This window comes from Sciurus vulgaris (assembly GCF_902686455.1).
Source record: "Sciurus vulgaris genome assembly, chromosome: 18".
Classification (NCBI taxonomy): Eukaryota; Metazoa; Chordata; class Mammalia; order Rodentia; family Sciuridae; genus Sciurus; species Sciurus vulgaris.
In genome coordinates, this window is record NC_136479.1 from 34153692 (window position 1) to 34180935 (window position 27244).

The 27244-nt window shown below is 48.6% G+C and overlaps 3 protein-coding genes and 1 pseudogene across 4 annotated transcripts; 2 read left to right on the forward strand and 2 right to left on the reverse strand.

The window, feature by feature from the left end:
• Positions 1–1273: 1273 nt before the first annotated feature.
• LOC306650084 (PRKR-interacting protein 1-like) lies at positions 1274–8706 on the forward strand. The gene is given in 5 exon segments (XM_079121837.1): positions 1274–1406; positions 2079–2157; positions 3200–3269; positions 3271–3298; positions 7562–8706. Coding segments are annotated over 5 exon segments (420 nt in total). The 5' UTR covers positions 1274–1280; the 3' UTR covers positions 7679–8706.
• LOC306650086 (small nuclear ribonucleoprotein G-like) lies at positions 1354–27162 on the forward strand (annotated as a pseudogene). Its single transcript, XR_013766967.1, has 5 exons — positions 1354–1406; positions 2079–2157; positions 8718–8785; positions 9957–10082; positions 25956–27162. The product of XR_013766967.1 is annotated as a small nuclear ribonucleoprotein G-like (transcript).
• Positions 12134–13261, reverse strand: LOC306649511 (uncharacterized protein; the record flags this gene model as incomplete). The annotated part of the gene is made up of 2 exons (XM_079120526.1): positions 12906–13261; positions 12134–12771 (listed from the first exon to the last, which is right to left on the reverse strand). Exons 1-2 carry the CDS (start codon positions 13243–13245, stop codon positions 12134–12136), a joined length of 978 nt encoding a protein of 325 aa, XP_078976652.1. The 5' UTR covers positions 13246–13261.
• Positions 13263–15238, reverse strand: LOC306649512 (sperm motility kinase Z-like; the record flags this gene model as incomplete). Its single annotated transcript, XM_079120527.1, has 1 exon — positions 13263–15238. A coding segment is annotated over exon 1 (1635 nt), but the record flags the coding sequence as incomplete, so codon positions are not given.
• Positions 27163–27244: the final 82 nt, after the last annotated feature.

Here is a 27244-nt window from a genome sequence, read left to right on the forward strand (position 1 = left end):
ATCTGGAGGGGAAATGGCTAATACTGGATCCTAGTACAGAAGCCATCAAGCAAGAATTCCGTCTTATTGGAGGAGGGATGGCTTTTTTGTTCCATTCAGCGCTTCCAGTGATTGGATAAGGGCCATGTATTAGGCTATACTCAGTCTATCAATTTAAATATTAATATATTCCAGAAACACACTGACAGACACAACCAGAATCATGTTTGACCAAATATTCAGGGACTTCATGGCCCAGTCAAATCGATACAAGAACATGACTGATAGCCAGGCATGGTGGCACATGCGTCTAGGCCCAGAGACAGGGAGGCTGAAGCAGGAAGATCACAAGTTCCAGGCCAGCCTCAACACTTTAGTGAGACCCTGTCTCAAAATATAAAAAGGGTTGGCGATGTTACTCTGTGATAAAGTGCCCCTTGGCTCAATTCCCAGTAACAAAAAATAAATAAATAAATAAAAATTTGTTTTCATATATAAAAAAGAAAGGAAGAAATGAAGGGTAGCTCCAGGTAGCAAGCCGCAGTTACCCACGTTACCCGGGAGTGGAAGACGTGTGATCTCTTTCTGGTGGGAGCAATATTCTTGTTTTCATGAGTTTGAACGTGACTGTGGAGCAGTCTGTGTCCTGCTCCATCACAGTCACAGAAAGGCCTGTGCCATGTGGGTGTTCTGTGAAATTGTGGACGTTCAAGAGGACAGCAGCAGGCCCTGGCTGTGAACGCTGGCCGGCTCCCAGATTGCAGGGGCGGCTTTTCTCTTCCTGGTGAAACAGGCTCAATCGCTCGGCTGAGTAATTCCCAGGGGACAGAGGAGATCCGACCCCCAGTTTTGAGGAAGCTCGGTGACATGTTTGCACCGTCTTATATAAATGGAGGTTGTCGCAAATGAGAGGGCGGGGACCCAAGGACCCGCAGGGACACAGCCCAGAGGCGAGGGGAGCGCGGCGGGAGCAGGTGCGGAGAGCCCTCTGCAGCGCTGCGCGACCTCGACCACCGCGAAGCGGGCCGGGCGACTCGGGCGCGAGAGGCCACCTCTCCGGCAGAGACCCGGGTGACCGGCTGCGATGATTTGTTCAGAAACAGGAAGTGGAATCAAACCGCTTTGATCAAAATCAACCAGCCGGGCCTCGGCCTCATGAATATTCAGCAGGCCGCTTCCGCTCTGCGACTCCGCCCCGGCCCTGACCACGCCCCCGCGCGGAGTCTGCGCGTGCGCCCCGGCGTGTCGTCACGAGCGCGCGCCGCCGCTATCTTGGCTGTCTGGGGCCTGGGAGCGATTCAATGGCGAGTTCGGCCGCGTGGTCTGTGCGGCCGCCGGGGCCCAAGAAAGAACCGCAGGCGCTCGTTATCCCCAAGAATGCGGCGGAGGAGCAGAAGCTGAAGCTGGAGCGGCTCATGAAGAACCCGGTGAGAGGAAGCGCGGGCTCCGCGGCGCGGCCGAAGCGCACCCCTCTCCGCTCCGCCGCCCCATTCCCCGCCCCCAGCCTGAGGACCTGGGCACCCCAACCCGGGAGCAGTCCTGGGAAGGGGTGGCTGCCCCGGAGACAGCGAGCTTCCGTGTGTCCTTGTGTTGGAGACCGGCCTAAAGGCGCTGCGGAGGGCTTCACCCTTTCGTCTTACTTTGCCATGGCAAAAGCGCTAGACCGAAAAGGTGGAAGCTGCGAGTTAGCAAAAGGGTTTATTTCTTCTAAGGAGCAGCCACCGTTAGAGAGGAAGCAGCCCAGACGCTTGGACAGGTCACTCCGTTCCTCGCGCACCGTCCAGGCCGCACTTCTCGAGATGATAGAAACAGTTGGGTGACGGTCTGTTTTCTAGACCTTTGACCAGCAGAGCTTGGTTCTCCTCCTTCAGGGGTCCTGCAGTTGGAGGTTTCTAAGTTCTGCCCTGGAAAGTGTAGCCCTGGGAAGGCTGTGGAGGTTATATTCCAGAGTATACCGGATGAAGTAAAGGGAAGAACATAAAATCAGCTCGGAGTCCGAGTAACAAAACCCGCCCTCTTTGCTAGTCTTTGGTTCTAAGAGATGGACATTTGGCAGCAGGTTTATACTTAACAGATGTTTTCTTCTTTAAATATTGCAGGACAAGGCAGTTCCAATTCCGGAAAAAATGAGTGAATGGGCACCTCGACCTCCCCCAGAATTTGTCCGAGATGTAATGGGTAATGTTTTTTGTCTGTGTGTATAAATAAAAATTTGAAAGGTAGATGTGTGTGTGTGTGTGTCTGTGTGTGTCTCTTTCTCTCTGTCTCTGGAGGTTGGTATTTGTTCGACTTTTGATAGGCAAAAAAACTGTTCAGTAGTCCAGTGTTTTGTTCTTCCAGTGGTGGGGTATAGTTGCTTATGGTTTTTCACTAGACAACTTTCTTCTGTTATTTTCTAATATCACATTGCTTTTTTTTCCTAAATGAAAATGTTTTTATTTTGTTGGATTATAAATTAACATGCTAATTGTAATTAGAAACAATACATAGAGATATAAAAAGCATTTAGAGTGACCATAATTGTGCTTGAAGCATTTCGATAAAGCTTTCCAATCCTCTTTATACTCAAAATCACTCCTGTGAAAAAAAATGCTTTTCTAAGCATACAGTTGTTTGCTGGGCACAGTGGCACACACGTACAATTCGAGCGGCTTGAGGCAGTATGCAAGATTGGGAGTTCAAAGCCAGCCTCAGCAAAAGTAAGGTGCTAAGCAATTCAGTGAGACCCTGTCTCTAAATAAAGTACAAAATAGTGCTGGGGATGTGGCTCAGCGGTTGAGTGCCTCTGAGTTCAATCCCCAGTACCCTGCCCCATGCCAATACAGTTGTTCTGCACAAACTATTTCTGTAATCTGCATCTTTTTACTTAGTATATCGTGGATACTTTTCCACCTTGCAATAAGTCAAGCAGCTAAATGTGAAATAATGGAGGACTGTGGACATCACGGTTCTCTTGTGGAATTGGTCTTTAAACCACAGTCGTTCTTCCTTTTAATGCTACAGTAGAGTGGAATGTTCAGTGATTTAACAGTGTAACATTCACACATTTAACGATGCCTCTAATGTGCCAGATCCTCTATTTGCTCTGGGATGTAAGTGGAAAAAAGGTAGGCATGGTACCTTCCATTATTTCCAGTTTTTACTTTTGTCCCTTTTGGTTAAGAGTGGCCTGTGTTGGTAACTGGATTTCTTCTAGAACTCTGGATCATTATGGTTGTAGGTTCAAGTGCTGGGGCTGGCAGTGGAAAGTTCCACGTGTACAGGCATCTGCACGGCAGAGTACCAGTGAGAAGACTACATGGATGCCATGGCTGAGAAGGTCAGTGAGCCAGGAGGCTGGAGCCTCCAGCAGTGGGGTGATGTGCATTTACAGCCTTTAGGGGTAAATGTTTGAAGAAGTGTAGATACAGCTGGTGGTGGTTTGCCTGGGGTCTGCCTTCCAGAGTCAGCATGGAAAGCAGAGTCCAGGTGACTGGTAGATCAGACTTGGCCCAGCAAGATGCCCACCCTAGGACAGGAGTGAGGCATAGAGTCTTCCAGGTGTGTGGAAGGGCACTGCAGAGTCCCCTCTCCCCTCTAGGCCTTTAGCCATGGAATGGAATGGCAAGCAGGATCTCCCATACCACTGGAGCTGTTAATTCTCTAGTTCTCAGCTGAACGTCTGTGTGCAGTAGCTGTTTTGTGTGAATAGGTGTGTGCATTCAACTTGTCACCTTCATTGAACAGCTGGGTTTTCTAATGTTTAGGGCTGGCATTTCTTCATGACAGAGGTCAAATGATTGATTTTTTTTTTTCAGAATTTGAGAATTGTTTAAGAAATTATACTGTAAAAACCAGGCTCAGTGGTGTGCACCTGTAATCCCACTATTTGGGAGACTGGGGCAGGAGGATCCCTTGAACTCAGGCATTTGAGGACAACCTAGGCAACTTAGTGATACCTAGTCTCAGGGAAGGAGGAACAAAAAATATGAAGAAAAGGACCCAGAGAGTTGCACACGTCACACAAATGCTCTCCTACCATTGACTGCACTGACCGCATCCCCAGCCCTCACTCACATTTGCGAGTATTTCAGAGTAAGGAAGCCACTGTCTTAGTCAAGGAAAGAAAGGCAGCATGTTCTGTTGTGTGCATTTGCTACGAGCAGAGAGGGGCCATAGCAGAAAAGGAAGCAGTGAACCACATTGTTTGCAAACTTGAGACAAACAGAACCCAGACTGTATCTTTTAGGAAGACATGAGAATCATCTAAATGCACAAATGTTCATGACGCGTACGTGTACCAAAGGGGGTCGAGGACCTCAGAATTAAGGAACTACAACATCAACACAAAACTCGTTAGGGCCTGCTGTATTCTGGTGGTGATGTTCTCAGTCCTAGCGGGAAGTTTCGCATAGCTTGTCAGGGATATCCCGACTCCCTGCAATAGGTTTGCCACTGTCAGAAATAACTTTCTGTGTATAGAAACCATGGGAAGCATTTTTATTTTTAAATGATGTTGTGGGGAGGTGGGGGGAAGTAGAGCAGGTTGTGGTCCTAAGTACCATAAATTAGTCTGAAGTTTTAGTATAAAGATCCAGAGAAGATACAGGAAAATGTTTCACACACTTGACATCCAAAAAATGCAAAGATATTTACTTCAGGCAGCAAAAGATAGGCTCTAAAGTTTAAATAATAAAGAGACAAGCGAGTACTCAGGCTTTTTCAGTAACCAGAGCTCTGTGCATAGTTCACTCATAATTCAGGGGCTTGGCTCCCCCCACCTGGAGCCTCCTGATTCCTCCTCCCCGGAACCCGCCTCCACTCACTCCTCCTCTGCTTCCAGTGCCGCCTCATATCTCCTCAATCCCGACGTCTCCTGGGGAGAGGTGTGATTGGCTCACGTATTCCCCAGTCCCAGACATTCAATCAACATCTATGCACTGAGTGTCTACTCCATGCCAGGCACTGTGATGAACATAGGGTGTAGTGTTAAGGAATACAGGCCGTCTCCACCCTCCAAGAACCCTCATCTGTGGTACAGCTGCGCTAGTCAAAAGCAGCTGGGATAGATCATTACAATCAATGGAACAGACTGGCGGGGGAAGGTAGAGAGTGCTTCACCAGAGCCAAGAAGGGCAATGAACCCATTGTAGGGGTTTGGAAATCGCTGCCTCAGACCTCTGACATTCCAGCCAAGGCCCAGGACTCACCCACAGTTTGTCTGGGAGAGGCAGAAGAGAGTCTTGTGGCTGGACTGAGTGTATGGGAGAGAATGACTCAAAATAAGGAAGACAAAGTTTGCTCAGCTGAAATGGGAAGAATGGATGCACTACCTGTGCGTCCATTTAACCCTTTTCTCTCTTGTATGTCCGTCTTCCCAAGCCTGCGCTACATACAGACAACAGAGATCAGTGGTTGCCAGGTGGATTTATTGGAAGCACTGCATTCTGGAGCCGAAGAGGCTGTGATCTGGCACACTAACCCTTTTGCTCACACTCACACTGATACTCCTGCCGTGGTTGAGTCTGGTCTGCTGCAGAGCAGCCTGGTCTTCCCTTCTGGTCCTTGGTCCTCCAGGCCAAGGAGATTCCCTTCATCAGGCACATGGCTTCCTCCGGAATTGTCATGGTTTAAACACCGTGGAGCTTGACTCTTCAGGAGAAAGGAGAGGCGCACTCCTGGGATGGGTAGAATCTCCAGTAGGGCCCTGGAAGTCGGAGGCAGGACTGATGAGGACAGGTTTTGCCTTTGTAAAGGACTTGTTCAGTCTCTGGATGTGTGACACACCGCGGGCGGACCTGGGGTGCCTAGAGCTGATGGACTCTCAGTTTGGTGAACCTGGAGTCAGAGGTCAGAGAGAATGGAGTCCTGGAATCCAGCTTCCTACAAGGCTGTAGTGTGAGGGCAGAGATGGACATTTATCCCTGGTTCATGAGAATGCTAAACCTTTGGAATTTCTGAAGTACGTATGGTCCCTGACTCATGATAATGTGACTTAGGAACTTCTGACTTTATACTGGTGCAAAAGGTGTATGCATTCAGTGGAAGGCATACTTCCAGTTTTGAAGTTTGATCTTTTCCTATCCCACTGATACGTGGCATAGTACTCCTTTGGGGTGCTGCACAGTGGCAACAAGCCCCAACTCCCAGGTGTCCATGTGATCATGAAGATACATAACTAATATCTGCAGTGTAGTGTACTGGTAAGCTATGATACTTAGCAGGTTGGGCCAATTAAATGCATTTTTGATGTAGGATATGTTCACCTTATGATAGGTATTTAGGGACTTAACCCCAGTGAAAGTTTAGGAGCATATATCAAAAGAGTGTCTTTGGTATTCATGAGCCCCTTGGATGATTTTATGCTGAAAGATGAGATGACTCAGAATGGGGACGCGTCACCATACAGACCAATCATATAGTTAGAGGGTTGGAACTTTAAGTCAGCCAGAGCCTGGAGAAGGAGAGAGGCTGGAGATCGAGTTTGGTGTGTGGCGAACAATTGAACCAAGGCTGTGTAATGATATCTCAATAAAAACTGGACCAAAGCCAAAAAAAAAAAAAATGCAGTGGCTTTTAGATTCACTCATTTTTGTTCTAGCTGTCCTGTCTTGAGGCTCGTTTCCTTCCATCTCAGCTTCTGTTGCTTGGTTTCAGTGTGCTCCTGTGCAGATCCACACAGCCTGCAGTGCAGGCAGCAGCTGAGGCACCTCGTCCTCCTGTGCTGGTTCCTCCTTTGCCTCCTCAACCTTTTAGGCAATGAGTATAAGAAATGGAAGGTGGCACTTTGTATTGGTGGACGTGCTTGTAGTTATCTGGTGCTTTTCTCTGACTGTTCTCATGATTCTTCCTACCAGTGCTAGCCGAGAGGAATTATAATTTCTCTTCTTTTACAGATGAATAAATAGAGTCTTAGAAACAAAGCTGGGAAGAAAAATACATGATGGACATTTGTACTGTGTGTGTGCGTTCAGTAGCAGGTGATGCTGCTCAGATCAGTCATTTAAGAACTGTCTCCAGGGTTAGGACTTGAAAATTCCATAGATCTAACCTTGTAGCCATCATCGGGCTGTTCTCTGGTCAGTGGGCAAGGTGCTGACCAAGCAGACAGTCATCACTGCTTCTGTCCTCAAGGAGCTATCTTGTACTCCTCAAGTGTTCTCTTTCATATTTTGTTGCGCATGAGTATTGTGATAGAGAACCGGAGGAGTTACCTCACCGTAAGAGAGCCGTGTATCAGTTACCTGCCCTTCCTGGGGCAACTTTTTTTTTTTTTTAAATGAGGATTGAATCCAAGACATTTTATCATGGAACTCCATCCCCAAACTTTTTTATTTTTTATTTTGGGACAGAGTCTTCCTACATTCCTTAGTTCTCAGTCAGTTGCTGAGGCTGACCTGGAACTTGTGACCCTCCTGCCTCAGCCTCCTGGTGTGTGCCACTGCGCCTGGCTACGGGGGCAACCTTGTAAAGTTAACGTGACCCTGGAGACCTGAAGAGCACATTTAGTAACCCCGATGGCCTGACCTCTAGAACTCTCACACCCAGCCCAAGTGAAACCTCCCAGTTCAGAGTGTGTCTAAATGATGTGGGTTTTTTGTAGCAAAAATGGGATGCAGAGTTTCAGAAGAGACTGGAAAAGAATGAAGTTGCTGCAGAGGAGCAGGCTGCGAAGCGTCGAGAAAGCGGTAAGCACGTCGTGTCTGACCTGGAAGTCTGAAAGTGGCTGATTGATGAACGAGCGAGTCCCTGTACTCAAAGTTTCGCTTGTGTGGCCAGCTGTGGTGGTGTGCACCTGTGTGCCAGCTGCTGGGCGGCTCCTGCCCTCTCTCCTTGATGGTAACCTTTCTCTGGGTCTGATGCCAGGGCTGAGCTCCCCAGAAGCATTAAAGTGTAGTGTGTTGGGCTGGTTCACCAGCCACTGAAGAAATGGAGGGGGATCCCCTGAGCCCTGTAGTTCGAGAGCAGCCTGGGGAGCATAGCCAGAGCTCTCTCAAAAAAACTGACAAACTTCTGTGTGACCTGCAGAGTGGTGGGTGTGACTGCACTAAGGCAGAGCCTCCCTGTAAAGGAGTGGCTTCCTTCCACCTGGGCCCATGGTGCCCCGCTGCTTTTACAGATTCCCACAGACTAGAAAGCAGGACCTGTGTGAGCACATGGATGCCTTTGCCTCCTTCAGTCCTGCATTTTAGCACTGGTTTCATGAAAGTGGTGTAACTCAGCTTTCCGTTCAGCTTGTTCCTTCCATGAAAGTCTGACCTCCTCAGGCACCTGCGTGGTTGTGCAGGCTCTGTGTGTGTTTGCAGGATTGTTTGTATGTTCTAAATAAACAGTCCCCTGACTTGTAGGGAGCTGAGCGGGATTTTCAAAACAGTCCATAGACATCTTGGCATGAAAATGCATCTCCAGTATTTCTGAGAGTGCTTTAATCCCCTCAGGACTTCCCAGGATTTGATCCTGACTCATCATGAAAGCAACTTAATAATGTTGGATTGGCAAAACCACAAGAGATTATACCTTTTATTTGTTTGTTTGTTTCCTCGTTTCTTTGTCAGTACCAGGATTGAACCCAGGGGCACTCAACCACTCAACCACATCACCAGCCCTTTTTTATATTTTATTTAGAGCCAGGGTCTTACTGAATCCCCTAGGGCCTTGCTAAGTTGCTGAGGTTTTAAAAGAGCCATAAATAGGTATTTATTTTCTAAAATATGCAATAAGATACTTAAGGAATCTGCATGTCTGCTTTTCATTTGTAGCCAGAAATGAAAAGAGAAGGAATTACTGGTAAAGAAGATGAAAGTTGAGCAGAAGAATGAAGAAGAAGGTAAGTGAGCCCACTTTCCTTGTTTTTAACCTTTTACTCAGTGCCGATCCCAGGCCTGAGCTTGTGAGAAACAGAAAAGTGTAGTGTGTGTGTGGGGCTACTTGGCTGCCCCCGAGGAAGCGGCACTTTATTTGTGTTAGGGCTCAGTTAATTGCAATTGAGGAAACCAGACTGGCTTAAGCAGAAGGACCGGCTCACGTTTAGTCCACCTTCAGGTAGGGCTGGTGTAAAAGCCTGGTGGCATTCCTGCTCAGTGTTGTTTTCTCTTGGTCCTGGTCATCTGGCCACATGCGGGCTCATGCCTGGTTATGAGGTGCCTGCAGCTGCTCTCCAGGGTGCTTCCTGCCTCGTTCTTGTCCAGCAGGAAAGGTCGAGGCCTTGTCCCAGTGTGCCTAGAAGTAGTCTTGTGTCTTTTTGGCTCCGATTGAGTCATTTGTCCATTCAGTTAAGAACGCTTTGGCTACAAGAAGAAAATTCATGTAACAGTGTTTTAATAAAGAGTAGTTTCTTTTCCATGATAAGAAATCTGATAGTAGATGGCAGTCTGGTGGGTTCAACATGCTTGCAATTCTTTTGATTTATTTGAAGGGTGGGAATAAACTTAGGGGGACTCATCCACTGAGCCATATGCCCAGCCCTATTTTGAATTTTATTTAGAAAGAGGGTGTCACTGAGTTGCTTAGCACCTCACTTTTGCTGAGGCTGGTTTTGAACTCGTGATCTTCCTGCCTCAGCCTCCGGAGCCATGGGGATCACAGGCTTGCACCACTGCACTCAGCTCTCTCGGTCTTCATCCTCAGTGTTGATGGCTGCCTGGTTCCTGCCATAATACCTATGTTCAAAGCAGAAGGGAGAGAGAGATGGCACTTGCCTTTTTTTTTAACGGAGAGAAAAAGGTGCCCCAGAAGGAGCTGGAGATGTACCTTGGTGGTAGAGTGCTCGCATGGCACAAGACCCTGCATTCAATCTCTGGTATTATGGAAAAAAAAAAAAAAAAAAAAAAGGTCCTGAGAGATGTCCTTTGATGTCACCTTATTTATTTTACTAGATCACTTTGCCATCCTTAGCTACCCTAGGTGAGCAGAAAGTAGAATTGTCATAAATAATTTATTCATGATCATCACTTTGCCACCCTAAATGAAATTGACATTCTCTTAATGAGGAGGGACAGGGGTGGGTACTGGGACAGCATCAATCGTGCTGCCAGTCCTGCTCACTCTGAATCCATCAGTGTCTTCCTGGAGCTATAGGCTAAGAGTAAAGGAGAGATGGCCTCAGCTGGAAAGGGCCAAGGATGGTAAGAGACAGAAAACGACGACTGTCTGCCGTGTTTCTGAATTGGTGTCTATTCTGCGCATGACTGGGTTGCTACATAGACGGTCGTGGGTTTTAGCTTAGGGTAAAGTTGGACTTTCCTTGGCAGGTTGAAATGTGGTGGACCCCTCTTAGCACTGGCTTCTTCATGAGTAGTTTATGTACTATGTGACACCTTACAGATGGTCAAAGTGCTGTGACTGCTCTGACCTCAAATCACCCCTGCAATAAACCAGCTGGCATTTCTGTGTCCTCGCAGCAGAGGGATGGGGCGTAATAGGTGGTCTTGGTTCTGTTGGTGGGTCTTGTGGCTCGGACACCTGCGTTAGGAAATGCCCCTTTTGACTCAGCATAATGTACCTCTTCCTCCAGGACGTACCGTTTCTTGCTGCTTATTGTCATTATTGAGTTTCCTGTTCAGAGACTTTCCTGAAGTAGTTCTATAAAGCCTGTGCTCTTTTTGTGTGTGATCGCTGAAGTTTCTGCTTGGTTAACTTGGCAGTCAGCTGAAGAGTGGAGGTTTCTTTAAGTGCCTTGAACCAGTGAGTCTCCCGGCCTTTGTTGAGGACGCCGAGTGTGAGGGAGGGTGAGTGCAGCGCCCCGGTGGCCTTCGCAGTTGACCTCAGCCTCCGTTTCCTGCTTGCACGTAGCCCAAGAAAGGCACAGGTGAGGAATTAGGGTGTTGTAGGTCTTTGTTGGGCCTGTGCACAGCCTTGCACGCGTGGGTGGCCTTCAAGCATCCTGGCATTTCCTCTTAAGCTTTTGATCACTTCTTTGCTTCGGCTGTTACCGCTGCCTAAGGGAGTCTCAGCGTTAAATGGTTGCCACTGATTGTTTCTGACAAACAGCCTAGAGGAAGAAGCCGTTCACACTGAGTGAACCTGAAGTCAGGACAGCTCCAGACAAGCCTTGCGAGAAGTTTCCTGGGAGCTGCTACACAGGTCAAATAGGGACAGTGCTCTGAGCTTGGAACTCAGAGAAGCTCCCAACCTCGTTGGTTTATTTGATGAATGACTGATTGGTTGATGCATGCTGGGAATTGAACCAAGGGTACTGTACCACTGAGCTACATGCCCAGCCCTTTTTCTTTTTCCTTTTACTTTGGACAGGGTCTAAGTTTCCCAGGCTGAACTCGAACTTAAACTCCGCCTACCTCGGCCTCCTCAGTAACTGAGATTATTGTCGTGTACCACCTGCCAAGCTAGAAGTTGCTTTATGAAATCATCTTTGGGAGCTTTCTTGTTGCTTTTCTGCTTTAGCAGAATTTGGGAGGTCTGTAGTGTTCCCACGTGGAATGCTCTCAACTCCTTAAATTTTAACCCACCGACGCCTTTATTTGAAGGGTCATCCTGTGTGTGTTGCTCAGGCTGGATCCAAGGAATTGCTAGTCGAGTGCTCTGTGCCTTACCTGCACACCGGCCCTGTTGCATTTTTCATTCTATCCCGTTTATAGCTCTTGTGACTCTGGGGGCACTTCTGTCAAATTCTACTTAAAATTGGTATTTCCCTGCATAGAAGAGAGACCCAGGGCTTGGCGGGATGGCGGCAAGGTCCTGCACCAGGGCTCTGCCTGGATCTGGGCTACGAACCTGCAGGCTGTGCAGGGTCAGGGCAGGTAGACAGGAGCTCACATGAGCTTGTGGGCTCCTGCTGCTAAGCACAAGGACACGCACGCCCACGCATTCACGCACGCAGGCACGCAGAACTACACGCGCACAGTGTGTGAACTCAGTAAGGCCTCTTGAGTGACCAAGAACTCTGAGGCATTCAGAGTTCGGTGACACGTCCACGGTAAATCAGAGGGTCAGTGGGAGAGAAAGGGTCTGAAAGGAGTCACGTGACTCCAACTCCTGCGCCCAGTCCACCTCGTAAGCCAAGCCTGCTCTCCTCTTCTGGTCTGCCTCTTCAGAGTCCACCCACACCTCCCGCCTTGAAGGGAGGCCCGGTCCACGCCGGGGAGCAGTGTGGAGAGGCGGGGTCCTCGTGCGGGTGATTGGATCTCCGTGGCTGCGGGCTCCCGACGGGCCGGAGCCTTCAGTGGGCCTCTATGTAGTGGGTCGGGGGAAGCGGTGGAGGCAGGGGGAGGGGGCCCAGTGGGAGGAAGCAGGTCAGCGGGGGGCATGCTGTCTCAGGCCACGTCCTGTCCCCGGCACCTTCCTCCTCCTCCTCGCTCTTCACCAGGGCCCAGCAGGGTGAGGAGGTGTCCCACAGGCTGTGCATGCGTGGGCCCCGGGCAGCTCCGAGCCTGGCACCTTCCCGAGCGCTTGGGATCCTGGGTTTCCCGAGCCACAGGCCTCGGGAGTCGCTCTTCCCTTGGGACATTCCCGGGATCACAGGAGCGCCCCCTGCACCGAGGGATGGGTGCCCAGGCCTGACTCTGAGAGCGGGTCGCGACGGGTGAAATCTCCGCGCTCTTGTTGGGAGCAGCCCCGTGATGAGACCCACGAGGAAGAGAAATGCATTTATTCGGAACGCGCCAGGGGGAGGCATCCCGGGGACAGGTCTCTGAGGCTTTCCCTGCGGCCCCGGGCCGGGCGAGCGGTGGGTCCACTGGTGTCCGGGTGTCCTGTGTGGGACGCCCTCCGGGCTGGAACCAAGGGCAAGGAGGCGCCTGCAGGTTGCACAGCTCTGCGCAGCAGCGGCCTCCAGCAGTGGGCTCCCGTGCCGTCGTCCTGAGGGGAGAGTGGCGCGCTGGCGAGGGCACGTCACCCCCCGCCCCGCTGGACCGCGCCCACCCAGAGGGGCCCGCGCCTGGGGAAGGACATCAGAGAGGGCCCCGGGGCGGGATCGGGCTGCAGCGACCCACCTGCTTGGCCGCGCCCAGGCCTCAGCCGACCCCGGAATCCGGAGCCACTCTCTTGCGAGATGGTCCCGTGCGTGCCCCACGTCCTGTGGTGGTGGGAGCCACCCGGTTGTCCCGTCTGGACTCCGTCCTGGGGGCCTCCAGGCAGCAACAGCAGCACATCCGTGCGAGGCAGGCGAGGATCCTCCTGGTGGCCCGCCTCCAGGTCCTGGTGCCTTCCCGGGAGGAGGCCCTGGTCCCACCCTGGGCTGTCTGGGTGGGGAGGTGGCGCTTGCCTCTCGGGAGCCCCCGGGGGGCCCTGCGGCCCTCTACCCGTGACCTGCCGCCTCCGGAGCCAGAACATGGCGGCAGGGTCGCCAGTTCCCCCGGCGGGGCGGGGCCGTCAGGGATCCTCCTGGTGGCGGGGCTCCGGGTCTTGGTGCCTTGCGGGGAAGAAGCCCTGGTCCCGCCCCGGGCTTGCTGGGTGGGGAGGGTGGCGCGCTTGCCTCTTGACGCCCCCTGAGGGGCCCTGTGGCCCTCCGTCCTGGTGCCTTCCCCGGGGGAGCCCCCGGTCCCGCCCTGGGCTTGCTCGGTGGGGACCGGGACGGAGATCGGGGTGGGGACGGGGTCCGAGGCTCTGGCGCTGGCGAACTTGCCTCTCGACGCCCCCTGGGGCACCCTCGGGCCCTCCGCCTGTGACCTGCCGCCTCCAGACCCGGGGCTCAGCGGCAGGGCGGCAAGGTCCTGCGGCGGGGCCGTGCCCGGAGCCCGGCCGCGGGCCTGCAGGCTGCGCAGGGCCAGGGCGGGCAGACTGGCTCCTCTGCCGGCGGCCCTCTGCTCCTCACGCCGCTGCTGCGCCTCAGTCCCCACGCGCTGGCAGTGGAGGCCGGGCTCGCTGGCTCTCCTCTGGCGGGGCACGGGGACCCTGAGAGAGCCCGAGGACAGGGACGACCTCGGCCTCCTCGGGACCGCCAAGCCCGCCCCCTGGTTTTGCTGGTGCCTGAGCAAAAGGTAGGTGGCCATGGCTCCGTCGAACTTGCGGCCCATGAGGGACGTCCAGGTGTCCGTGAGGCCGTAACCCAGGTCCAGCATGACCGTCACCGTGAGGGGGTCTGGGTAGGCCGCGTCGCGCTCGCTGGCAGTGCCGGGGCGAGGCCGCCCGCCCACGCTCAGCCACGGGTGCCGCTGGACTTGGGCCAGCTTGGGTCTCTCCGCAGCCTCCACCGTCAGCATCTGGGCCAGCAGGCTCTGGGCGGCAGCGGACGCGCGGCCCGGAGAGTCGTAGGTGCCCTGCAGGACCTGCTCCATCAGCACCCCGACCGTGGTCCCGGGGAACGGCAGGCACCCCGTCAGCATGAAGTACAGGAGGACGCCCAGGCTCCACACGTCCACTGCGGGGCCGTCGTACTGCTCAGCCAGGAACAGCTCCGGGGCCCAGTAGGCGGGCGTGCCGCACGTGGTGTCCAGCGCCTCTCCCGGCGTGAACAGGCGGCCCAGGCCGAAGTCGCACAGCTTGGCGCGGCCTCGGCCGTCCAGCAGGACGTTCTCGGCCTTCACGTCCCGGTGGGCGATGCCCTTCTCGTGGCAGTAGTGCAGGGCGCCGGCCAGCTGCTGGAACAGCGCCCGCGCCTCCTCCTCCTGCAGGCCCACCCCCTCGGGGACGTGCTGCTGCAGCTGGCCCCCGCCGGCGTACTCCATCACCAGGTAGACGTGGCCGGCCGTTTCCAGCACCTGGAACAACTGCACCACGTTGGGGTGCTCCACGGCCTTCATGATCTCCACCTCGGTCGCGATGGAGGCCGGGCCCAGCTGGCCCTTGGCCAGCACTTTGACGGCCACCTCCGTCCCCGTCAGGATGTGGCGGGCCAGCCTGATGGCGCCAAAGCTGCCCTGCCCGATGTCCCCCAGGACTCGGTACTGGCCCGCCAGGGCGTCCCCCGACCAGGAGCTGGCCGAGAGGCCCCGCCGCAGGCCCGTGCCCACGCTACTCTCACTACCGCTACTCTCACTCCGCATCTCGGCGGCCAGGCCACCCGAGGCGCTACCTCAAAACAACACAACAAACGAAACCAACAAACGAAGCAAAGCTAAAACAACAAAGCAACACAACAACACCCACAAAGCAGAGAACCAATCCGCACACCACAACCGCCAAACCACCAAACCACCAAACGCTCTAACTACCTGGGAGTCCGACAGGTCACCGCCACAGCTCCCTGCACAATGGACGAGGCCCCACTGCCGCCGCTGCCTGACATAGCCGGCCGCGGGCTTCCCTCACAATGGCCCCTTGTGAGGTCACGGCAAGAAAGGGCCCTGTGGCTGCCGGCCCGGGACCACGCTGGTCCTCTCGCTGGGGGGGCTCCGGCTCCTGCGGCTTTGCCTCGAACCCGGAGCCCCACGCGCGCGTGCCTCACCGGCGCGCGAGCACTGGCCCCCGTCCCCAGAGCTTTGGGTGTTCTCTGGAGACGGGCTCTTTCTCTGACACCGGCGCTGGCTGCGTGCTCCTGCTCCCGGGGCCTCCCGTCTCAAGCACGGCTGACGTGACATGAGGGCCCCATCTCGCTCTCCTTGATGTACGAGCCTGAGTGTATGCGTGGGATGTGCATTTGTGTGTGTGTGCGTGAGAGGGAGGCCAGAATTAAGGACCCGTAGTTAGTGTAGAAATAGGGAATCGGGTCAATTCGGGGAAATGAAGCCATGAAGCCACCTGCCTCTGGAAAGTGGAGACTGCCCCTGGAAGAATGGAATGTCAAGGATCTCCAGAGCCCATTGATTACCAAGTTTACCTGCCTTTATCAAGGACTGCAAACAAGGGGCTGCTAATTAATGCCCCCTGGGCCCTTGCCTGCCTGAATCACCTGGGCCCTCCCCCTGCCCCTGGCTTCTCACTTACTGCAAAACCAGGCCTAGTCTCCTAGGCAGGAAGGAGAGATAAGGGGGGAGAGAGAACTGGAGAACAAAAGAGAATTTAACCTATAAAAGATGTAGGGTGCGCTCACTTCTTGGGACTTCAGAACATCAGCCATGGCCCCCTTCTCCCTGCCGGAAGAAGTCTGTATTATTACCTTTAAATAAAACCTGCTTAATATGCTTGCCTCGGCAACATTAGAAGGAGCAGAACTCGTCACCGGTAAACGGCAGTATCAGATTTGGAGGTCCCCTGGAGATTTTTGCCAAGGCAAGTAAGCTTCTCTCTCCACACACCCCACATCTGTTTGAGGTGCATCTTTCTGTCTCTCTATTTAGGAGGGCAAAATGGGCACCCGTCGGCTACTTAAATGCAGTTAGTGCAGCCGCCATTCTTAAGACTGGGGTGAATGGTTTCCCGGCCCAAGCAAGTTTCCAGTCACCTGCTCTGTAGGCATGTTGGACTGTGCTGAAGCCGTTTCCTACTTTTCTGTCCAGGCCCGGAGCGCAATTGCCGCCAGTACACAGTGTCCCTAGTCCTGATCTGCCCAGGATGCGTGGAGATGGAGGAAGGGTTGGAACAACTGCAGGGTTCTCGGCCCGGGCTACTCTCGGGTGGACCCCAAAGATTCCTTCTCCGGACTGCCCCTCCCGACAGCCCTGAGGGGTATCCAGAGTGATCGGTAGATGAATGGCACTGAGGGAGGCGCCAATCACCTTTGCCTCTATATGGGCCACACAGTGCACAACACTCCCGCACATCCACTCCTGGATGCTCCCCTTTCCTTGCCGGTCAGACATTAGGAATTCAAGGTATAGGATTAAGGCCTGGGATGATTAGTATGAAAATGCCCAGGTTCCCTTTGTTCGCATAGTCTTCACTAGTCTAGACACTAGAGTCTCCCCATTACTGTTCCTGTGCTTAAATGTGCTCACTGTGTTCTCTTTAAGCTGCAAGAGGGAGGCATTTAAAAACCCCTCCCGTGAGACCCTCCAAGCAAAGGGTATTATACGCCTAACAACCAACAGATGTCCCCCCACGCTCCGGAGATTCCTTTAGTCTGCGGGGCAAAAAGATAGGCAAAAGGCACACTTTTTACTTTTTTCATCTTTTTCGCAATTAGGAGTTTATAGTGGCGGGAGGAAAGCAGTAATGCCCTTAAGTCTGAATCCTCCCAGGGTCTCTAGCACAGGGAAAACTAGGACCCCACTTTGCCGAAGAAGGCCAGAAATAACTTTGGCAAAGCCAGGTAGTGAGAGATGGGCTTTTCTAGACCGGAAGGAAGCTCAAAGTTAGGGAGACGTCCCTAATACTTCTAACTCAGAAGGGAGCTTCTCAACAGTGTTGCCAGGTTCACCACTAGCCTGCATACTGCTAAATTGCAAATGATCAAGAAAAGTGCCTTTCATATGTTACCAGGCTTGACAGCATAATCTCTGCCATGAGAGGAGAAAGCCTTGAGGAATCGCCCACTAAGGGAGGAAAATCGAGGGGACCCTCACAACTTAAGACAGACAAAAATAAATTTAAGGAGGCTTTTGGAGGATCCTAATAAATATTGAGATGTTTTCAAAACTTACGCCAGGTATGACTTCACCTGGAAAATTATGCTGTTAACCATCTAGAGCAAGGCAATTCCCAGAAACCATCCTAACTGGGATTCGAATAATGAGTAGGATGCCTAAAAAACTATTATGCAGCCTTCAGGAAAGTCCTGCTATTTTCTTTGAGAGACTTCGAAAAGCAATCAGAAAACACACCACTCTGAATCCTGAATCCATAAAGGGCCACCTACTTTTAAAGTATAAATTTATCATTTTGTCAGCCCCAAATATTTAGGGGAAATTACAGAAATTGGCACGTGGCCCTGATCAATCCTCAGATGATCTTCTCCAGCTTGCATCGTCATTTTTTTTTTTAAATAGACATCAAAAGGAAAGAAAAGGGAACATATAGGCAAGAAAAAGGACTTATTAAAGATCATTCAAACTGATAGAAACTTTTAATGCCTTGCAATACTCTATGCAATTTGCCCATTTTAGGAGTTAAAAAGCAAACTGCCTAGTCCAAAACCTTAGAATAATGAAGCAGTAATTTCCCCACCCTGTAGTTCTTAATCCATACACTTTCATCTTGGATTCCAACTGCTGCTTGGTTTACTAAGTTAGATTTAAAAGATGAGTTTTCCTGTCCATGCTAGACTCTGAATGGCAATTTCTATTTGCCTTTGAGGAACCAGATACTGTATCTCAACTAACCTAGAGAGTATTGCCTCAGGATTTAGATGGCCCTCTCCTGTTCTGGACAAACCTTAGCTAAGGACTTAACAAAATTCAGAGATAAACCATTCTGTGATTGTTCTCCAGTAAGTAAAGTACATCCTTTATGTGCCTCCACCTAGGAGGACTATCAAAAGGCCATTGCAGAACTCCTAAACTTCTCAGCTAATAGGAGTTAATATATCTCAAAAGTAAAGCTTAATTATGTCATCAACAGGTTCAATACTACAGGAAATAGCCACCATAGGACAATATTCTGCCCCAGGAATATCAAGAAGGGGCCTTACTTCAAGCTCCTGTCCTCAGCTTACCTATGAAGCAAGATTTAACCTGTTAGTCACAAAGGGGAAAATAAATCCTGGATAGGCAGCCAAGACAGCTCAATAACCAATGGCATATCTCAGTGAGGAACTTAGCAAAGTAGCTTCATTCACAAAAGTAATGGAAAATAAAGTCTCATAATTTTCTTTAACATCCAGCCTGTCCTGATGAGATGGCTAAAATGCCCTAGGCACAAAGTTTCTGTTAAAATCTGTTAGATCCTTCCAGATCTCAGTCAAGGCTTACATTAAAATGTAAATAAAAAAAGCCTAAAGGCTCAGTAGGAGACCGGTCTCAAACCCAAGAAAAAAGGGTAAAAAGAGTCTTTAAAACTCCAGCAACGTAAAATTTTATGGTACTTTACTAAAGTAATTAACGGCCGTATCATTTTTCCAGGACTCTTGTTTTTTTTTAATTATATGTTTTTTTGAGCTCATGATTTTTTTGATCAGTTCTATTTTTTATTCAACTAGAGTTTTTGAATATCTCTAACATTGCAATGGAGATTCACCTATATAGTTACAAGGCCTTTGATTTTGTGTTATTTGTATGTTGTGCTGTCTAATGTCATGTTTTGTCTGTATCAAAACTGAGCGCTCCTAAAATTAAAATTTAAAAATGGATCCAGATACTCTCAATTCACGTGATTTAAAAAGGTTCAAATTGGGTAAACTAATAAAAGTAAAATGTCTTTGCAAATAACTCGCAAGTCTCTAGGTGGTCAAGCTAATAAAATGTTGATGTTAATAAAATGTCTAATATCAATTGTTTCTAGGACTTTCCTTCAACAGGAAAGAGACAGCAAGTACTGTTCAGGACACATGTCTGATATTTTGGTTTTTGCAGAATAAGTGAACTAGAGTTAACATGTATGGGATTACTCAAACGTGTTTGTAAAGAAATCTGATTAGTTTACAAAGTTAAAATGCTAATTGTTAAATAACGTCGAGTACTTTTAACTCCTTAAATTACATGGGGTAACATACTTAAACATTATTGGTGTTTTCATAGGTTAGTAAATAAAAGGGTTTAAACTTGCTTTGTGTCATCACTAAACTAAAAACAAGGTTCCTGAGAGTTATGTCCTAACAAGTGCAATTCTATATACAAAGGGTCCCAAAAGTTTCAACTGTGTTTCAATTAGAGTACTATAAACAACAAAATATTTAATCTTATTAAAATAGAGTAATTTATCTAAATTCAGAAATTTCATAAGAGTTGTTTCAGAATGTGAACAAAAAGGGTCAACAAATAGGAAAGAAAAAATAAAAGGTTCTGGGTAAGAAAGTGCTTGTGTAATGAAATACATGAGGGTCTAAGTAAGTGCCAAGAAAGTCTGTGTGTAAGTAATGGACAAGTTTCAACAAGTTTGTGGGTAACTAAGTTGGTTGTGTGTATGTGAGACAGTTAAAACTATTTCAGGTTTTTCCTAAGGTGAAATACTAATGTTTTCTGATATAAACCAAAGTTTAATCTATCTGGTAAAATGACAAGGATTTCTTAGAAACACTAATTTACTCTTAACTTTGTGACTATTAAGTTTTATTTTTTTAGAACAATTAGTCTTAAAAATTGGGGTTTATACAATTATGGTTAAACAACTGTTAGAGTATTGTACTATGTTACAGAGTCTACATTTTTCTTTAAAAACTAAATTTGGTAATATAAAAGTATCAAGGTAATTGTGAAATGGTCACTAGTTGTGTATTAAATGTGTTCATATTTTCCAGGTATACAAGTTTTTAAAGCAGGGAATTTATCAGGCTGCTATTCTCCCGATTAAACCTGTCTATAATGGTAATTTTAAACTTATAAAGAGTAAATTTTATTGGAAATTAATTTCTATCATTCAATGCTCTATTATAGGACCTGTTATCAATGGGGTATGTGTAAGATTTGTTACTTTTTACACTGAGATAAAGAATTTCAAATATAAATGTATTTATAAAAGTTAGAGCCTGACTTGTTTAAAGATTAATATTGTGAAACATGAAAACATTTTGCCACTTTGACACACAAAAGTTAAAAACTCTCTCAGCCTTTCTTTGATTCATGTTTTAGATACAATGCTAAATTGTGTTAATTATAAAGTTAATATAGGCTCAGTAAACAATATATGTAAACTTCTTAAAATGACATTTAAGAAAGAAGCAAAGATCAACATCAAAATTAGAATACTTAAGATCTGTAAGGAGCCACGCCTTACCTGAGATAAAGGCTCTGCCTCCCACCTTACTGCATGTTAGAGTGACTCCAAAATAAGTCAGACTTCAGCTTATTGAAAGTTATAGTCAAAAGATTGGTTCTTGTTGTAAAAGTACTGTGATCTCAAATAGGGGATATAATGTGGTTCTCAGTCCAAATTCAAGATAGCTATTATGCAAACAAAATATATTTTTACTCTTGCTAATTTCATTTTGTAAAACTGTTACCTGTTAATGTTTTGCAGAAGTAGCTGCTTCAAGAACACACAACCTAGGTAACTTGTGATAATAAGCCGTCACCTATAGAACAAATAGTGGTAACTTCCAGTACTAATGCAGACTCCAGTTAGATAAAAGGGTAAATAACTGTAAAGCTATAGACATGGAAGTTAAAGCCCAGTACTCTTACTTTATAACTGGTGAGACTGGCTTGCTGGATGATTAAGATCAAACTTAGAGATTGGAGTTAAACACAGAGGTGAAGAAAAGTCCATATTTGGGTCTTGCCCTCAAAGTCAGCCTGAACCCAGGGAATAAGAGAACTTCTCTAAGGAGCGTTGCAACTCTGGGTCACACAACCTCCTGATCAAGGAGATTGTTGAGACTAGAGGATGAAAAATCGCTCAGTGCATCTGCTGCAGAGGAGGGTCATGGCAAAAGGGAGACATCCCTTCATGCTTCCAAAGGAAGTTACCTCATCGAAGAGACCCTGCCTAACCAAAGTCACTGGTGGAACTAGGAAGCCGCTCTTAAGTTCTGTACGAGTGACCCCTGTGGGAACTCAGCTGACTCTTTAACAAGACAGGAACCAGGTCAATTTGACCAGCTTGATCTTAGATACCCAGCAAAACAGTTAAAACCAAAATATAGCCATTCTTGGGCATTTAAAGGAAATAATAGTTAAATGTAACTTAAGACGTACACTTGTATTAGCCCACTAGAATAAAGACTGGAAGCTACAAATGAAAGAAAGATTCTTCAGCAAATGTGCCTGATAACTAGCAAGAGAAACTACCAGAGTCAGAAGTTTTTAGTCAGTTTAAGACCTGCAGACCTTCCTAAGCTACACAGGTCGACTTAATCTATGTTTGCTCATATGATTATCTAGCCCTAAGTAACAGAAGTATAGAGAGCTCTAGTAAACACAGATTTTACCAATAAAGGGATATCTTACAAAATCAGATGACATTAAGTAGCTTAACTATATTTTCTGGGGACATCTATGACATTAAGAGTTAAATGCTGTGTTTACATTCCTGATAACCTGGACAATGTTAAAGTCCCCAAATAAAGGCCTTGTCCCCTCCAGCCTTTGCTGGGCCTAGTAACGGGAACAGTTTCTCAGTTCTTCCACCTCCTGGTGAGAGACTGACTTCTGTCATTTTCATGATACTCAGTGGCATGTTTCAGATGCTGCAACATTTACTTTGTACTAATCTCATTTCAGTACTCATGTCTTTTTGTTCTTCTATCATAGAAGCACCCACCCCCAGATAGATGACTTTACAACCTGCTCTTCCGCAACCAGACTTCTTCCTTGGACCCCTCGATTGACCCGATTTTTTAAAAAGGAACTCCAAACTGCTTTCCCCTCGCTGCCCCCTTTCAGCTTCGAAGCAGCCAGAATGACCGACGCCCCCTTTCATTTCCTTAACAAGCAGTTAGGAGTTCCTAAAGCTAAAGGGGGGAATGAAGCCAGAATTAAGGACAGGTAGTTAGTGTAGAAATAGGGAATCGGGTCAGTTCGAGGAAATGAAGCCATGAAGCCATCTGCCTCTGGAAGGTGGAGACTGCCCCTGGAAGAATGGAATGTCAAGGATCTCCAGAGCCCATTGATTACCAAATTTACCTGCCTTTATGAAGGACTGCAAACGAGCTGCTAATTAATGTCCCCTGAGCCCTTGCCTGCCTGAATCACCTTGGCCCTCCCCCTGCCCATGGCTTCTCACTTAATGCAAATCCAGGCCTAGTCTCCTAGGCAGGAAGGAGAGATAAGGGGGGAGAGAACTGGAGAACAAAAGAATTTAACCTACAAAAGATGTAGGGTGCGCTCACTTCTTGGGACTTTAGAACATCAGCCATGGCCCCCTTCTCCCTGCCGGGAGAAGTCTGTATTATTACCTTTAAATAAAACCTGCTTAATATGCCTGCCTTGGCTGCTTCTCTATTGTTCAATCTTCAACATTAGAAGGAGCAGAACTCGTCACCGGTAAACGGCGGTATGAAGAGTGTGGGTGAGTTAGTGTGTGTGTATGTGTGTGCGCGTGTGTGTGTACTCTGGGGTGCTACCCAAGGCCCCGCATATGGTACACAAGTGTTCTCTGCTGAAGGCATTCTTCCGCCCAGGAGGTCCTGGCCTCGTGGCCTGACCGCTTCCACAGGGCTCCACCCCTGCGGACCGTCGCACTGGGGCTCAGCTTTGATCTGCAACTCGGGAGGGAGCACATTGTGAGAGCACCACAGCGGGAGCAGGGGCAGGAGCTCGGGCACCTGGTCACCCCTAGCGTTGCCCCGAGTCCGGGCGGTGCTTTGGGTTGAACAGAAGGACCTTACATGGGAATTCCCAGCTGCGTGGAGACAGACGGAGCTCGGGCAAGGGCCAATGCTCACAAGTATTCCAAACAGCAGCCCTGTGTCTTGTTGATGGTCATTAAGGACAGAAGCTTAGTAAGGACCCACCCTCCAGGGATGAGTCTCGGTGAGCCTACCTCGGAGTGTACGCGCAGAACGCTGCTTCCTCAGGTCCCCCAGGGAGACGCCTCGAGTCACCTGGGAGCAGAGCACAGAATGTGAGTGAGGTCACAGCCTGGAGGTCCACACGAGCAAGGGACCCCTTCTGGATGTTGAAGGGAAACTCTGGGGCCCAGAGAGAAAGAGCCGTAGGACGGACGTGATGAAGAGGAAAGGGGTGGCCCCTGGAGTGTCCCCCTGCAGAGCTCAGCCCAGCCAGAGAGAAGAGCAGCTTGCAGGGAGGGCCTGACGGCCAGAGGAGCTGGAGGAAGGCCGCGGCGCCCTGACGCGGGCAGTCCTCCCATCTTGGGAGTCGCCCGTAGTGAAGATCCGTGAAACGCTCCCCTCCAAAGACGGGCCGTGGCAGGGTGCAGAGCGACCGAGATGTGCTTTTCAGGCTACAGAACTCAAATTTAGAAATGAGTGCAGTATTTGAATGGACATGTCTGCAAGGAAGATGCACAAATGGCTAATAAGCCCCTGAAAAGTTGCTGAACATGATTTGACCTTCAGGATATGCAAGTCAAAATCACAATGAGATGCCACTTCATACACAAACATTAAGCCAAGAGAAATGAGCCAGTGACACAATGACTCAGTGCACATAAAATTCGTCCTTTTTATACGTATCATTCAGTGGTTCTCTTTAGAATCCGACAACTGTCTAACCATCACCATGACCAACTCCAGAACATTCTCATCACCCTGGAGGCATCCCTGTACTGGAGCTGGTGCTGGAGCTCAGTGATGGAGTGTCTTGTTAGCATGTACAGGGTCCTGGGTCCAATCCCCAGCACTGCAACGAAAAGAAAAGAATCCCTGTGCTCACGAGCAATCACTTCCCAGTCCTCTCTGCCCCTCCCCTGGTGACCAGTAATCTGCTTTCTGTCTCCGTGCTGTGCCTGGATTCATTCTGGACATCTCAGACAAATGGACTCATACAGTACATGGCCTTTGGAGTCTGGCTCTTTCCATGAGCATCGTGTCCTCAAGGCCCTTCCATGCCTTGACATCCCTCAGCATCACATTCCCTTGTGTGGGCAAAGAAGATTCCGCTGTGTACGTGGAACACATTTATTTGATCTAACCATTCATCCACTGATGGACACTGAGTTTGTTTCCACGTTGGGGCTATTATGAATGAGGCTGCTGTAACATTGATGCACAAGTTTTTGTATGTTTACACATACACACACACACACACACACACACACATATATACGTGTGTGTGTTTATATGGATAAAATTTGGGGATCATGCTGCAGGGAATGTCCCAGGGTTGCTTAACCACTTAGCCACATTCCCAGCCCTTTTTATATTTTATTTTGAACCAGGGTCTTGCTGAGTTGCTGAGGCTGGCCTTGAACTTGTGATGGCCCTGCCTCAGATTCCAAAGTAGCTGGGATTACAAGCATGCACCACTGTACCCGGCTGTGTTTTGATTGGGGGCTACGGCCATCCTAGTGAATGTGAAGTAGCATCTTGTTGTTTTTATCACTTCACTAATGTAAGTACCTAACATCTCAAATATTCTATTTATAGCTCCTGATTTCCTGTTTTTCCCTTAGGAGAAAACCAGAATGTATTTTTCTTTCAAAGTGACAGATCTATCGAGACATATGCTCTAAATAGTTATCCAAAGGTTTTAGGCCAAAAATAATGTTCACAGTCAGGACACACACACACTCAAACACACCCACGAGTGTGTATATTTGAGTTGCATATTAGAAAATCACACTTGTCCTTCTGAAATTTGAAGTGAAACAGTAGGTATACGAAAGAACAGAGTTAAGGTTGTAGATGTCTGCTTCCATCAATAGGGGTAAAATTGACTCACCTCTTTAATCCCAGGAGCTCGGGAGGCTGAATGAGGAGGATCGTGAGTTCAAAGCCAGCCTCAGCACCAGTGAGACGCTAAGCAACTCAGTGAGATCCTGTCTCTAAATAAAATACAAAAAGGGCTGGGCATGTGGCTCAGTGGTCGAGTGCCCCTGAGTTTAATCCCCGGTACCCATGAATGGAATTAATGTCCCTGAACTGCACAGTACTTCCCCGGAATGCGTGGCGGATTCGTTCCAAGACCTCCAGTGGATGTTTGAAACTTCCAACTGTACTGACCCAAAAATACATATATTGTATACATATATACCTATGATAAAGTTGAATGTACAAATCAGGCCCAGTAAGAGATTAACACCAATAGCCTAACTATAAAATTCAGAAATCATAACAATATACTGTAATAAAAATCATGTGAGTGTAGTCTTCATCTCTCTCTCTCTCCCTCTCTCTCTCTCTCCCTCTCACTTGCTGCAGGGCAGGTAGCCCATACAGCATGGAGACCGTGGACAAAGGAATGGACCGAGATGGCCTGAGATTTTGTAATGCTTCTCAGAACAGCAATTTAAAACTTCTGCATTATTTAATTCTGGAATTAGCCAGTAGTATTTTGGGACTTCAGTCGATTTTGGGTAACCAAAACCTTGGAAAATGAAATTGTGGCTAAGAAGTAGATGCAGTGCTCTTTTAAATACAATGGCAAGTGTCATGTTACATGGATGTTACCAAAATAAGGAAAAATTAAACAAAATTACCTAAGTTTTTTTTTTTTTTTTTCTGTTTTTTTCAGTGCTGGAGTTTGAATACAGGATCCTGTGCATGCTAGGCAAGTTTTCTACCACCCAACTACATCTCCAGAGCCAGCTAAGCTATTTCTTAACAAATGAACAGAGTATCAGTGAACTACGGGACAACATCAGTCAGACATACGTGCAACTGGAGTCCCCAAATGAGGAGAGAGGAGGGCAATAAACATGGAAGAAATAACTGTTTCAAGAAAAGGTATGGAAAGCACCTCTGAGCTGCCAAGTAGACAGCGTGAGCCAAGCTCACCATCCCGAGGTGAAAAAAGTTATGGACAAGAAGTTACCACTGAAATTAAAGGGTGGCAGACATGTCCAAGAAAGATGGTGGGGATTTGACCCTTTTATAAATCTTGTGATGAATGTGTGGAGATGCCACTCGTGGACAACAGAACAATATTGGAACGGTGGTAATCCGAGGAAATAGTATCATCGTGTTAGAAATCTTGGAATGATTATAAAGAATGGCTGTTCAGCAAAGAAATCTGTGTCCCCTCTCCAGAGAGCCTGTTTAGCTAAGACATAAAAATCGGATCATGTACATTTTCATACTAAACTTGTTGTTAAATGAACTTTTTAATAACAACAACCCAAAAAGAGAATGTCAGGGCTGGGGTTGTGGCTCAGTGGTAGAGCACTTGCCGAGCATGTGTGAGGCACTGTGTTTGATCCTCAGCACTGCGTATAAATCATTCAATAAAATAAAGGTCCTATGTTTATCTGCAACTGAATATGTAGTTAAACATGTACTGTGTTAAGGCATTGGTAACACGGGGAGCAGGGTGAGACTTTGGCTGGGAGCTGGCTAATGGAAGTCGACTGTTGCAAAGTCCTTGTCCTGTGTGAGGGCACAGCAGCCCTTGAAGGCTGGCTGTGGTGGGTTAAAAATGCCATTGTAAATCCAAACCTGCCACTGATGTCACAGAATAAACAGTTAGACCTCGTCATGCCACAAAGAGATAAGCAGAATAATGGAAGCAATGAATAAGCATTCAGTTGATCCAGAGAAAGGCAGGAAGGCTGAGGATGGACACTCCATGACAGACAGCAGTTGTCCAGACCAGGAAGTTCATGAGCGACCAGCGACTTAGAGGGCTACGGTCCTCCATGTCCTTCACTCTGGGAAGGTCACTGCACCTCAGGTAGACTTTCAGAGGAAAAAATAGCAGAATGCACAAGAGCATACCAGAGGTCACCTTCGTACCTGGATTCAGAACACATTCTGGTGGTAGAAAACCAACCTGATTTCAGCATGACATACGCTCCCTTGGATTAT